Below are 13,792 nucleotides of genomic sequence, written 5' to 3'. Positions count from 1 at the left end.
GTTGTTATGTTCAATAGAAATTATTAAAACTTATTACATATAACTTATTAAAACAACTACAAAATGTTATCACTGTGGATTTCATTAAGATGTTTCCTAAAGTTTAAAAATAATAGTATTGGTAACAAAACTAAACGATTTTGTWAGAATGTCGTCTTTAACACGTTTAAACATGCCGGTGGAGAACAGTTTCAGTCAGATGTTTACATACAGTAGTTTGGTTCGAGTGCCTAACGAGACGCTCGTCAAGCCCTGCTTCGTTTTCGCTACCACGTAGGAGCGCAAGTCTTTGCAAACAAAAGTCGCCATGGTCTCTGTTATCTTTAAGATCTGCWGAGAGTCATCTGGTAATGTTAGTGATTCCTTAGTTTCTTTTGTTTTGATCCAGACAACTTGTTATCGAAAGCTAATGTTAGCACTGAACGTCAACCGGATGTAAATATACGGCAAGCCAGGAGTGACAAATATAGAAACACACTTCAGATGCGTGCAAGACGCCGTGGGGAAGAATCGATCTCATGTCCTGTGAATCGATTTTCCCAAATTTAAAAGAAATCGATCCAAGACCGATTAAATCAATTGTTTTTAACCCAGCCCTAGAAATGACAGAGCAAGAGATGTGGTTGTGAGAGTCGACAGTTCGATCAGCTACGGTACCAGAGGTCTGTCAGGTAAATCTCCGCGATGGAGCAGTAGGCCACGCTGACATCCTTTGCTGTAGGGAGCTCGTGGTTCTCATCGGTTGTGGCAGCTGCTTTAGCCTGAATATAGAAAAAAATGACAAAAAGGAAAAAAACAAATGAGACGAGACCTTAAYACCAATAGGCAGACTTCATTATTTATTATATAATTGCAGAAGCATCCTATAACTATAGAAAACATCACTTAAATCAGCCTGTTGCTACATCAGAGTTTTAGGGCCACGCTACAAAATTCCTTTTTTATTTATTTTTTATTATGAGATTATATTACGAGGATAAATCTGAATATTTCATAACGCCCATTTTCTGTTCCTGGGTTGGCTCACAGCTGCTATGTGCATCTCTGTGTTTATGAAATAGTTGTCATTACTTTTCTTAATATTATGACTTTATTTACGATATATTATAACTTTAAAGTGCCTGTGACATGCGTAGTCTTCAGATACAAAAAAATCAAAGAAAACACACAATTTTACCTATTTTGGTAGCTAGCTAAATATTTAAGTTAAATATTTAGGTGGCTAGCTAAATATTTAACTTGTCAGCTAAATATTTAAGTTGCAAGCTAAATATTTAGCTTGTTAACTAAATATTTAATTTGTAAGTAAGCTATTTAGTTTATAAACTATGATGTTTATAAATGTATGAATCATATGGTGAAAAACTGACTTTGAAAAATAAAAATCTGTTCTTTTTTTCTTATAAAAGGCTAAATAAAACAAAAATATTGGTGGTAATTTTTTACAGTGTAACTTTACAAACGGCACCCCATACATCTTCTTTTCCTTTTCACTGATCCCTTTAGGGGTCATCAAGTCACATTAACATTGGCAACACACTAATACGTTAACATTGTAGTGGTGTTYGTTATCTTATATCTTTTTTTATAATGATTAGCTGAAAAACCTGTACATTAAAATATAAAAGAATGTTGCAAATGTTTACTTTATACAYTGTCCAATAGCACCCTCTTGTGAACAAATAAATAACTAGGTTTCGGTCTTATGTTGTATTTTATCCATCTTAAATTGGATATTTGTAAATTAATGAGCAACAAGGAGCTGTGTGTTCACTCACCATTGTTTCTTGTTTCTCTAGAGCAGACAGAACGACTTGTATTCCTCTGGTGTAGTAGTCCACAGCCTCCTGGCCGGTGTGGATTTGTCCCAGGTACATGTACTTACTGTGACCAACATCTGGACTCAACTCCACAGCACGGAGGAAAACTTGAGGCTCGGTAAAGGAAGACACAGTCATAAAGATATAATACAAAACCACATCGTTTTGGTGACTGGGCWAACGAACATTCATGCAACATTAAAAATAAAAAGGCGTAAAGGATATTTCTTTAGCTTTCTGTGTGTCTCCTAATTCAGAGCAAATGTGTCCCAGCATGTCAAGCGCTTGCAGGTTGTTGGAGTCCACATCCAAGGCTCGCTGACAGAAAAGGCCAGCCATGTCAAAGTCGAAACTATCCATACATTCCTGTGTCTGGGGGAAAAAAAACACACAAACACAAGAGTAAATACAAGCAAATGGCAGAAGGAAAATGTGATACTGTTCTTCCTGTGAATATTTTTTACAATACAACCTTCTCTAGGAGTTGCTGGGCTGAGTACTTCTYAGCTGTTTTCTTCTTGGCTTTCTCATGCATTCTGATTTTCATCCTGTCCTGGGGTGTCAAATTAACAACGCCTCCATCTGCTTGGATAAAAAAGKGTTCATAAAGCAGGTCATCATGTGGTCATAAAAAACAAACTATTTCAGATTTAACATGTGTAAAACCTTGTGTGAAAACAGCTGAATAAAAATCTGAACTAACCTCTATTTTGACGGTTGTCTTTCCTTTTGGGTTTATTTTTCTTCTTGTTTTTAGCCTGACCTCCCATACTACTATAAACTCTGTCTTATATTACCTCTATAAAAAACTTCTACCCTTGAAAAATGACTTTTATAAAACGTAAATTAATACACGCGTGTTAACCAGTACGAATTGCAGGAGGTATGTAATGCGCATGCGTAAAGACTGACACAAACACAACTACGGAAAGCAGCAATGGACAAAAGACCAAAAGGTCTTGAATGAGCATTTTTAACATGAAACGTAGCAATTTTTAAAGGGTTAGATTTTGAAGATTTGTCTATTAAACATATTCTGATAAGAAAGTAAATTTTGTTTTAAAATATAAATGTTATTGACAATTTTTACTGATTTCTTAAAGAATGCTTTAAATGAATTAAACCCGTGTTTGTAAGGAGACCTGACGCTATGATTGACAGGTATTTAAACCAATGAGATAACGCGTCCAAGCTGTGACGGCGGACGCATCTGGAACTTTCTGGATTTCAACCAATGGTGTGGTACGTTAATAGCACGTTTCCCCTTTTCATTTTTTACAATTCGTTGTAAATAAACGAATGACAGGGACGCGGCAGGCGGTGAAATTGCTCGTGAAATATACCTTTTACGAATTTCCAAATACTCGACTCGGTTTTAAGGTATTTGGATTTTATCTACATTACACTAATGACGAACTACACATCCGCTAAGTAAATATGCACCTCTCTGTAAGGGGCGAAGTAACTGAATGACAAAGCAATGTAGCTGAAAAGTGATAATGCTAAATATGCTGGTCCTGCCCGAGCCAGCTCAGCTGTTATTTTATTTTATTTATTTTGAGCTACAACAATTTCTAATAATCACCACGCTGTAGGATTTTATAGCAATTCTTTACATTGCCGTTCTTTGTTTCATTTCATTTGCTGTAATTATCAGACGTTAACGTAGCCTTTAGCATTTTTAGCTTGTTTGCAGACCGAGCGCGTGCACAACATAATTATTGTGGGCRAGTTACATTTTTTTAAAAAGCGTCACTTTAGCCGTAGATATACAGTTGTTTTGACTGTGCTCAATATTCCTTCCTCCCAAARCCTGATATCTTAAAGCATGTCTCTGTTCTGTCTCTGAAGGTTCATCCTTGCTGCTCCTGAAGGCAGAGTTGTGGCGCCCGGGTCCAGCCTGGTAGCTTGTGGCCAATGCCACAGGCACAAACTGCCCAGAGAGGTGGACTTTCAACTTCAAGAGGAGCTGTCAAGTTGGCCTCAGCAAACCTCATTTGTTTCCACTTGACTGTTGGACCATAAAGGGACTGTCTAAGAACTCAAAAACACTGAAGTTAACAAAAGATGTCGGAGTTCAATAAAGAGGTGATAGATTTGGTTTGGGAAAGACCCTCTGGTGGAAGTGTGTCCACCTCTATCTTTCGGAGATGGACCCAAGGTATACGTTTGTTGTTTTCTAATTTTAACCAGTCTTTTAGTTTTGTTTTTCATATTACCAAACATCTGACTTGACACATGTAGCATATTAGGATCTTAATCAGTGTGCATTGCCAATGCAATGCACATTATTGTGATTCGTTTCCCATCCAAGTCATCTCAACTTTGCCACGCTTCTCCTCCTGCATACTTTGTCCTACAGCTGCCATTGTAATTTCTATCTGTAAAGGTCCTGTGCCAAATGATTGCTATGCCTTTTGGTACCTGTACAACTTGTAGTTTTTCAAATATTAATGTTTAAACTTTATTCCAAATTCATATGAGAGTCAATGGGGCCTTGTAATGGTCCAGTACTGCCCACAGCTGTACTCAACTTGGTACTGCACCATAGTTTTTTATATTTAATCTCAATAGTTCAGTGTTTACAATACTAATATGATTGTATTTTGATGTTTTACTATAATATTGTCAATACTGCTCTATTGTGGTAATATTATGCATTTTTGTGTCAATAATTTTATTGGCAATGTGGCATCTTTCTGCACACATACAAAGCAACCCTTGCCACCACATTTTCCCACAGCTCCATTGGTCTAACGGTCTATGTCATGGACTTTCATGTGGGAGATCAGGGTTCAAAACCCAGCTAATGCAACTTTAACAAAAAATATCTTCAAACTTCATATTGTCACTCATTTACCTTAATTACAAACACCTGCTGATGTGRCAGGCACAAGCTGGTATAGAAAACACATTTGAACTTGGTCAAAGTTCATTCTGHAARYYCAATGCTGCAGGCAAAGCCATGCTGCAATGACATGCTACATGGCAATGCACACTTGTTTTTACATCGTAAAAACCCATGTCCATTGGCTCTCTGTTGTTGTTTTTCCTGTTCCTGCTTAAGACTGAATATTTGATTGTGATGTTGGTTTGTGGCACCTTTATGTTTTTTTTGTATTCTAGATGAATGAAATTAAGATCTCTGTTTAACAGGGTTCATGCCGGGTCTAAAAAAGTCTAAAATTTGAAAATCAAAATTTTTGACCTAAAAAAAGACTTTCAAATGCCCAGATTTTCATCCAAGGTCTTAAATTTAATTTTGTCAAGTCTTAATTTTTGATCCTTCCTGAGAACCGTTGGCTGCACAAATAAAGAAAGTTAAGAGTCGTAATCAGAAGTTGACACGATCTGTCTTCATAAAGTGCTAAGTTTGCTACTGGTCATGATTAAACTACAAATCCCATGATAACTGCAGGTAAAAATGGCACAGTTTTCTTCCATGTGTTTGACCTCTTTGCTGCTACAATCCCCCACATACAGGTGGCTTATTTACCTGCTCAAAAAACCAAAGTTCAGTCATGTTCACTGCTTGTTGTTTAAACATGGGAAGGTGTACTTTCAATGAGACTTGACCTGGTATCTGTGATTTTTTTCACTCGGTGGAAAGCGGTTCACAGCAGTCAGATATGACCATTCGAATAATTTAGTGTTCTTGTATTGAAATTAAATATTTTTAATAACTAAATTGATAGCAATAAAAAGTTTCTATGTTAAAATTTCTGGGACCATTTGAATGTTTCTGTTAATGCTTCGATTTGGTCTTAAATGTCATAACTAATGGTCTTAAAAGGTCTTAAAAAGGTCTTAAATTTAACTTACTGAAACCTGCATGAACACTGGTTTAATCAAATTATCTTTTATTTTTCAAAGGGTTTGTTTTCAGTGAGCATGAGAAAACAGCACTCGAGCAGTTTGAGGGAGGGCCATGTGCTGTCATTGCACCTGTCCAGGTATTTGAACCTCCTCACAGTATTCTCACAGCATCATTGTGCGTGGGCGTGTTTCTCAGTGCACCACAGTTTAAACGTCTGGTTATAATTACATTCTTAAGTTAAAATCAAAATCTTCCATTTTTTTTGCACAAGTTGAGTTTGACTTTTAAGGGTTTATTTTCAGGCTTTCCTCTTGAAGAACATCCTTTTTAATAGAGAAACTATGAACTGGAGGCAGATATCAGGTAACATATCTAAAACTGTTGACACTGCTGTTTCCTATATGTTGTAAATGTGTTTCCTGACACACACCACTTGTTATGTCTTTGTGTTAGAAGAGGAGCAGAAAACGGTCCTGTGTTCAACACTGAGCGAAATTCTCGAGTCTGCGTGTGCCAGCCCTTCCACGGGGTTCTGCCTGGTGACCTGGGCTAAGGGACAAAGCCCAAACACCAGCTCACACTCCAAGACACAGACACAGCCTCAAACACAGGATGGGCCAGAGAGCAGCCAGCCACATGAAGAACCACAACCCAGTTAGTCCTGTCATTTTGCATTTAGAATAATATCCGCTGCTCGTTCACTGACGCTTTGTTCTTACAATTAATGATTTAAAATAGAGAGTTTTAAAGATTGGATTTGAGGAAGTTTAAAGTTTTGCCCTAACAAATTAAATTTTTAATGTGTTTTCTTCTATGTAGCTGCTGTGGCTGCTGAGGAGCTTCGCTTTGATCAGTTTCACAGTGTACTCCAGTAAGTGGCCATGATTGTTTCAACATAAACTACATTGCATCATGGTATTTTTTCCCACAATATATGCTTTTGAAAGCATTCCAGTAAGCCAGGGATGTCCAAAGTGTGGCCCGGGGACCATTTGTGGCCCTTGAACTGATTTTGTGTGGCCCCTGACTTCAGTTCAAGAATTATACTAATTTGTTTACAAATTTGTCCCTCCGGCACAGGTGTTTGATGTAAATGGAGACTTTCTATTTATTATTACGGCAAATTTATCACAAAATAATATCTTACAATAAAAAAATATTTGCAACAATACCAATTAATTGTCTTTAAATGACCAGACTCTGGGTGTTTTCCACATCCATCTAGTGACTTCTACTGAAAAGCTGATGTTGTTGCACTATTAATTTATTAAATATGTCTGAATACAGCTGCATTTTTAACAAACGGGTGACCTAAATCCTGATTTTATTGATCAGAATTGACTAAATTTGGTTATTTTTTTTCCCCAATTGAAACCTAGAAAATTGCTAAATTTATTTCAATAAGGGAAACCTGCAAAACACTTTGAAAGTTCTGGATCTAGATTAATTTATGCATCCATTTCCAGCAATAAATCTGACTACTTTATTTGTTTAATTAAAGTATTCAGTGCTTAGTTTATTGTTGAGCAGGTAAAGGAAAAATATTTTTGGCCCTCAAGTCCTTCTGACTTTATGATTTTGGCCCATGTGACAAAATGTTTGGACACCCCTGCAGTAAGCCTTTAAAAATCTAAGTTAAATAATTGCCAAGTGCTGTATTTATATAAACTGCTTTTCTCTCCCCCCGAGTCTTATCAGCAGAAGAGGCTGTGTAGATTTGTCTTGGATTTCTTATTGAATTGGCTTGTTCATGCTGCTCACAATTTGCCAAATCAGCACTTTTATTGTTTGCCTAGGAAAAAAACCCTCACTATACTTCTTGCCATCAAAGACATACACGTTTAATGTATGCTGGACTCAGTTTGCTGGAGGAACATTGAAATTTCATCACACAGCTTGCTGGCAGCTGAGACCACAGTCAGCAGAATGTAACGCTGGCTCAGAGAGGTGCATGTTAACTAAGGCCGACAGCTTCACCGGCATTTTTTGTTTCTGAGGTTTGTAAAAAAAAAAAAGGAAATGAATTCTAATGAGTATTAACCAGATTTGTTGCTTCCCACTTTTGCGTTTGGTTATTTAGCCTTTTTAAAAGGCATCAAATCATAGCAAATACAATAAATGCATCAGTGATACGCTTTCACTTCCTGAAATCTAACCATATCTGTCTTGAGATTGCTTCTTAGATTATCCAGATATGCTTTTTTTTTGTCCTGCAGCAAGCGAACAGTCCTGTCGGTGGCTGACCTCAGAGAAGAAGTGCTGTCTCTCTACCACTCCTGGAGGGGGTGCTGTGGTGTCTTGCTTTTTCTTTATTCTGTCATCCTCACCAAGGTAAAGAAAAGAAAGTGTTAGAGAAAAAATATTGGACAGTGTTAAATACTTAGCAATGATAGCATTGGTGTCTACTGTTTTTATTAAGGGGTTTAAATAAAATATCCATTGTAGTAATAATAATAATTGACCAAAGCAGGCTGTTTTCATTTTAATGTAGATTGAATTACTGTTTGAACATGAATATTCTAACATAAATAATTTGCATCATGTTATTTTTATCTACATATTCCAATAATGCCTAATTTTGCAAAAAAAAATTATACACAGATTTTCTGTCTTTTTTCTCAGGGCACAGAAAATATTAGAAATGAGATCCAGGACCCAACAGAGCCTCTCATAGACCCTGTTCATGGTCATGGAAGGTAAAAAAAACAGAAACCCATCTCAGTCTTTTGTCTTCATTATTTAGATAATGTATATTGTTGCACAATACTGATGGGATTCATTTTAATGGTGAAATACTGTATATTATGTATGGACAGTATTATTTTACCACCACTGCAGACTGTTTGTTCTCTGGTATCTCTCACAGCCAGAGCCTGGTGAACCTCCTAGTAACTGGCCATGCTGTTTCTAATGTCTGGGATGGAGACAGGGAATGCTCCGGCATGAGTAAGAGTTGAACCTGTAATGATTAAATATGAAGTTGCTTCATGCACTGGCTTTGACTTAGCAAATTCAAATCAGACTTGCAGCATTCTTTCCCAGATTTAACCCATTTCCTTTGAGGGCAATCAATTTAAAATTCCACAGTGTTGCACAGAAATAATCCTTTCCAGTCTGACACCAAAAACCTTATTTGTAACATTTTTGTATTTCTTTTTTTTTTTTTCTTTTTTCTTACAGAACTACATGGAATTCATAAACAAGCATCAGTTGGCTTTCTCACTCTTATGGAATCACTGCGCTACTGCAAGGTACAAAACATACACGCTTTTTTTTTTTTTATCCTTGTGGAGACTTTGCCTGGACTTCCATTCAATTTCCAGTCATTTCTACAGCCTAACACTGACTCCTTACCCTAAACCTATCCACCAAAGTACACACATTACCCTAAGCTAAGCTCAATTCACACTTTAGTCCTAACTGTAATCCCTGACACACCAATGGTATTTCCCACGATGGGGTCCCAACTTTTTCCCGCATAAAGAACAGTGGCTCCTCACAAAACTGTGTGCATACTGGGAAAATCAGAGTCAAAAATCACCAGGTAACAGAAATATATAGGTTCACAGAATATCAGTGAGTAAAATCCAGTTGTTCGCTGATTAAGTCTGCAGAGAATTTGGGTTTTGTTTTCAAATAGCTTAGGTTAGTGCTATTACTCAAACTGATTCTGATTAATATTGAAATGTTTACTGTTACTTTGAATTCTGCAGGGTTCCTACAGATCCTTAAAAAAATCTTAAAAGACTTTGAATTCATCAATCCAAAAATAAGCCCTTAATTAGCCTTAAAATGTCAAATCAATATTTCAGAGGTCTTAAATGTTAAAACATTGCTAGTAGTGTGACTAATTCATCTCAAATATTAAAATAATAGGTAACATTTATTTTTTAAAATAATCTACCAAATACCTCTTGAAAAATTTTCACTGTTTTTGGTTAAATTGTCTTAAAATTTATTTCAAGTGGCATTAAAGAGGTATTAAAAAGTCTTAAATTTAACTTGCCTTAAGCTGTAGGAACCTGTTCTGAGACTTGAGTTTTTCCAATTCGTGAAACAGAAATCAAAGCGCAAGCTCAATGTGTAAAACATAAATGAATAGAAACAAGAGTAAACTCGCCACTCTTGCCATATTATTTTATTTTCGTACATGTGTACCTGCTGTATTTAAACAAATGTTTGTAAAAACTAAGTCAAACAAGTAAAAACAAAACAAAAGTGACATTTATGCTGTTCTTGATAATCCTAGGTCCTTTTTAAAGTATCGGCAACAAATAAGCCCAAAGAATTAATCTGATTTTGGGGGAAAAATATCAACTGAACAGACAAATCAAGCAGATTTGAAGGTTGATAAATAAATGTTTTATAAAATAACTGGATGGCTCCTAAGACTTGCTTGAAGTTCATAATATCTTGTATAATATGTAAATGTGTTTTAATTCAATAGTTTTGTTGCTTTCTTAGATCTCTGTATAGTAGCATGCCATTTCTTTGTAGAACAGACACATTAGATCAGAAGCAATTACTAATTCATTACAGTATTTGCTGAAAGTAGACACTCATTTGTTACACGTTCCTTTTTCTGTCTCTGTTCATGTATTCGTCTCAGGTCGGAACATTCCTCAAATCTCCAAAGTTCCCTATTTGGATTCTTGGCAGTGAAACTCATCTCTCCGTTTTTTTCACCAAGGCAAGTTCAGTACACTCATCCATAAGGGAGCCAACACATATTTCACACGCCAACACACCGTGTGTAACACAAGTCAGTCTTCTCAGCAGGTTACAAAAAACAAAAGTAAGGAATATGCTTAAGAGATTTAATATAGCTCAGATCAGATATTAAAGTAGGGGGGAAAAAGAGAGAGTGAGGGGAAGGGAGGAATACGAGTGCAGGAGATTGACATATAAGGCCGGTGCTGTTTTTGGCCATCCACCAAACATTAAGCCAAAAAGAAAGCTGACTTTCTAAAGATAAATCCTACAAACACAAACTCACCGTCATCATTGTTCTGTCTTCTCTCATCACTAACTTACATAGTTCTGTTGTTCAGTCATAACCTAAACGATGTACTTGTCATAATTTGTTAGGTAAACTGCTCAATTTAGACTTTACTAACATCTCCCTTCACTGTCGGCTCATTTTTAACTACATAAATTCATGTTGTAGCACTTTTATAAACTTTAAAGTATAAAGGTTTTTCCAAAGCAGCTCTAAAGTAATTCAGTTTATCTTGACATGTCATGTGTGGAGGCCTAGTTTTAATAAAAATATGTCTAAAATGTGTATTATGAAAATCTTGATGGTTTTACTATTTAATTAACTTTGGCAAACAGTGATCTATGTGGTTATGCAGTCTTTACTTTGATATTTTGAAATTTCAGTGTATCCTTGTTAGGGTTGGACATAATGGTATCGTGTGCAATTAATCGTCAGAAAAACATTAATCGATTACATTTTGGCACTTGACGATTAATATGATTAATGTCACAAGGCAGACTGACTGGGGATTACTCCGGTTTAGTCTGCTCGATGCTCCTCTCCACTTCAAATATGACGAACATTTAAACAAAAGTTCTGTATTTATTTATCTATCAACACAATTTTAAATTTGACGTATAGCCCGAAGTCTGTAATTTTGGCACAATTTGGAACAGATTTTTACAAAGAGCAAATCTTACCCACTAAATTGGTCATGTGACTAGGACATAAGAGTGTCCAGGAACTCCAGGGGATTAATCGTTATCGGCTAAATACCACAATTAATCGTGATTAATTTTTTGCAAATATTGCCCAACCCTAATCCTTGTTAATAACTGTAAAAAATAATAATAGTAATTCTTTGTGCTTTACTCTGGGTTTATGCAGTTTGTACAAGTGGTTTTTTTATTAACCAAGTGATTTTTGATGCCTTTCTGTTCTTGACTTGACTTTTCTGTACGAGTGTTTCAAGATTGTTGGATACTAGTGTGTATCTGAACGTACGGATAAGGTAGAAATCACTCTGCTACTGAGGTTTTGAAGATCTTTAATAAAAAAACATCCATCCATCCATTTTCTTTACCCACGTTTCCTTTTGGGGTGTCGGAAGACCTGGTGAGAGACTCCAAATTTTCTGCACTCCAAGATATTTTGGGAATACAGCAATGTCTTTAACAACTAAAAAGGGTTTTTTTTTGCATGATATGTCCTCTTTTAAGGCCAATTCTTCTCTTGTGAAAGTTGTGAAATATGTGAAAGTTCTCAACAGAGAAAATGTAACATTGCTCACAGCTAAAGCAAATGAATTACCGGTAAAATGAGCAGTTTATCAAACCAGTTCTTCCTGCTTCTATGGAAATCAAAAATGCAAGAGAGAAAAAAGGTCGAGGCATTTATCTCCATCCAACACCACATCCATTAATACAGCATTGATTAAAAGCTCGGTTCCACGATTAAAGCTCTGTCCTGCTCGGTGAGTGTATCATGTGTTCACTCGGTGATGAACCAAAGTCGTTGTGTACACTCTAATGACTTAGCGATTGTAGCAACTCCCCCACAGCTGGTGACATGTCTTTACATACGTTGCAGAGCAGAGGAAATCTAATCCTGATTAGCATTAGTGTGTGTGTGTGTGTGTGTGTGTGTGTGATTTCAGGTGGATGGCTTACAGTAAGGAATGTGATTCCAAAGTTTTCATCTGGATCCATTTGTTCCGCTGCACACCGGGAACACACACACATGCATGCGTGCTGACGTGCACAGCTGTCTCTGCACTGAGCTTGTAGTCATTTGCTTAACAATTTGACAACCAAGCTGAAGGGGGGAAGTGATGGAGCAAGGTTGCTTTGCCCGTAAACCTGACAAAGTTTGACATCATCTGTTTATTGTTTGTTTTTTTAGAGCAAATTCAKTTTAATTTAAAGCACATTTTCTTGGGCTTTGTGATACAAAAATATACGCAATTCGGTTATGCTGCTTTTAGCACCGATAAAGAGCCATTCCCACACAAGGAGACAACTTGATCCCTGCCTCTGATGTGACGGTGGCTCCTTCTTTCAGCCACAGGGGACACCTGTTTGTTCCCCTGAGTGTTTATCAGAATGTGACTATGGCTTTTAGACAGTCAGCCTAATAACATTTTTGTGTTTTATCTAATCTACCTACACAAAGGCCATTTTGGTTCCCTTTCCACATATATGTGCCCTTGTGAGGAAGAGCTGAGGGCAGGGGTCTGCAACCTGCGGCTCTTGGGCCACATGTGGCTCTTTGGTCCCTCTGCAGTGGCTCTTTGAAAATGTGACCAAACATAACAGAATGTTTTTTTGCTGTTGTATAATGTTTTTTTAATGCATAAAGTAAGACCTGTTAGCTCAGGGGTCTTTTACAACAGAGCCATTTCTGTTGCTTGGCTCTCTAATAAAATGTGTCCAGAGCCGCAAAACAAGCTACAACTGTGATTATCAATTGTTGGTCCTTGGGCATTTTGGAGGCCTTTTCAGGAACCTTTATGGCCACCAGGTGACATTATAAAACTAAACAATATTATGTGAATTTTATTATTTATTATTTTTACACGTCAGGACAAATAAAAAGACCAGATTCATGTAAACAAGAAAAATGCTTTAGTTTACTCCGAATTTCATAAAAACTAGTAAAACTGAACTCTTCGAGCATTTGCTTTTTCTAATTCTTCTTATTACGTAGCCTTGAAGACATTTAAAGATAAGCCTGATGGATTTGAGAGAAAAATCATAGAAAGAAGTTGGATTATTTAAGTAAACAAGAGGCTAGCATGAGCTAACAGGTCTTACTTTATGCATTAAAAAACATTATACAACAGCAAAAAACATTCTGTTATGTTTGGTCACATTTTCCAAGAGCCACTGCAGAGGGACCAAAGAGCCACATGTGGCCCAAGAGCCGCTGGTTGCAGACCCCTGTGTTAGCTCATGCTAGCCTCTTGTTTACTTTAATAATCCAACTTCTTTCTATGATTTTTCTCTCAAATCCACCAGGCTTATCTTTAAATGTCTTCAAGACTACATAATAAGAATTAGAAAAAAACAAATGCTCAAAGAGTTCAGTTTTACTAGTTTTTATGAAATTCGGAGTCAACTAAAGCATTTTTCTTGTTTACATGAATCTGGTCTTTTTATTTGTCCTGATGTGGAAAAA

The 13,792-nt window shown here is 36.5% G+C and overlaps 2 protein-coding genes across 3 annotated transcripts in view; one reads left to right on the top strand and one right to left on the bottom strand.

The window, feature by feature from the left end:
• si:dkey-12j5.1 (probable assembly chaperone of rpl4) overlaps window positions 1-2,743 on the bottom strand; it is a gene marked incomplete in the record, with an annotated part of 51,710 nt that extends 48,967 nt beyond the window's left edge. The window contains 5 exon segments of the mRNA XM_014024920.1: window positions 658-761; window positions 1,779-1,928; window positions 2,046-2,192; window positions 2,293-2,402; window positions 2,524-2,743. Of these exon segments, the coding sequence (XP_013880374.1) occupies window positions 658-761; window positions 1,779-1,928; window positions 2,046-2,192; window positions 2,293-2,402; window positions 2,524-2,590 (578 nt within the window).
• A 197-nt stretch (window positions 2,744-2,940) lies between these two features.
• mindy3 (MINDY lysine 48 deubiquitinase 3) overlaps window positions 2,941-13,792 on the top strand; it is a 36,378-nt gene continuing 25,526 nt past the window's right edge. The window contains exons 1-11 of one of the 2 annotated variants that reach the window (XM_014024918.1): window positions 2,941-3,062; window positions 3,672-3,981; window positions 5,694-5,773; window positions 5,940-6,000; window positions 6,091-6,291; window positions 6,457-6,508; window positions 7,854-7,968; window positions 8,260-8,333; window positions 8,504-8,583; window positions 8,818-8,888; window positions 10,247-10,327. In XM_014024918.1, coding sequence (XP_013880372.1) covers window positions 3,888-3,981; window positions 5,694-5,773; window positions 5,940-6,000; window positions 6,091-6,291; window positions 6,457-6,508; window positions 7,854-7,968; window positions 8,260-8,333; window positions 8,504-8,583; window positions 8,818-8,888; window positions 10,247-10,327 — 909 coding nt within the window. In that variant the 5' untranslated portion in view covers window positions 2,941-3,062; window positions 3,672-3,887. Of the gene's footprint in view, window positions 3,063-3,083; window positions 3,201-3,671; window positions 3,982-5,693; window positions 5,774-5,939; window positions 6,001-6,090; window positions 6,292-6,456; window positions 6,509-7,853; window positions 7,969-8,259; window positions 8,334-8,503; window positions 8,584-8,817; window positions 8,889-10,246; window positions 10,328-13,792 lie in introns of those variants that run through there. The other variant, XM_014024917.1, reaches the window with a different exon arrangement.

The sequence above is a fragment of the Austrofundulus limnaeus genome, unplaced genomic scaffold, assembly GCF_001266775.1.
Source record: "Austrofundulus limnaeus strain Quisiro unplaced genomic scaffold, Austrofundulus_limnaeus-1.0 Scaffold446, whole genome shotgun sequence".
Lineage (NCBI taxonomy): Eukaryota > Metazoa > Chordata > Actinopteri > Cyprinodontiformes > Rivulidae > Austrofundulus > Austrofundulus limnaeus.
The sequence above is the reverse complement of the archived record's forward strand: the minus strand, read 5'-3'. Positions and strand labels throughout refer to the sequence as shown.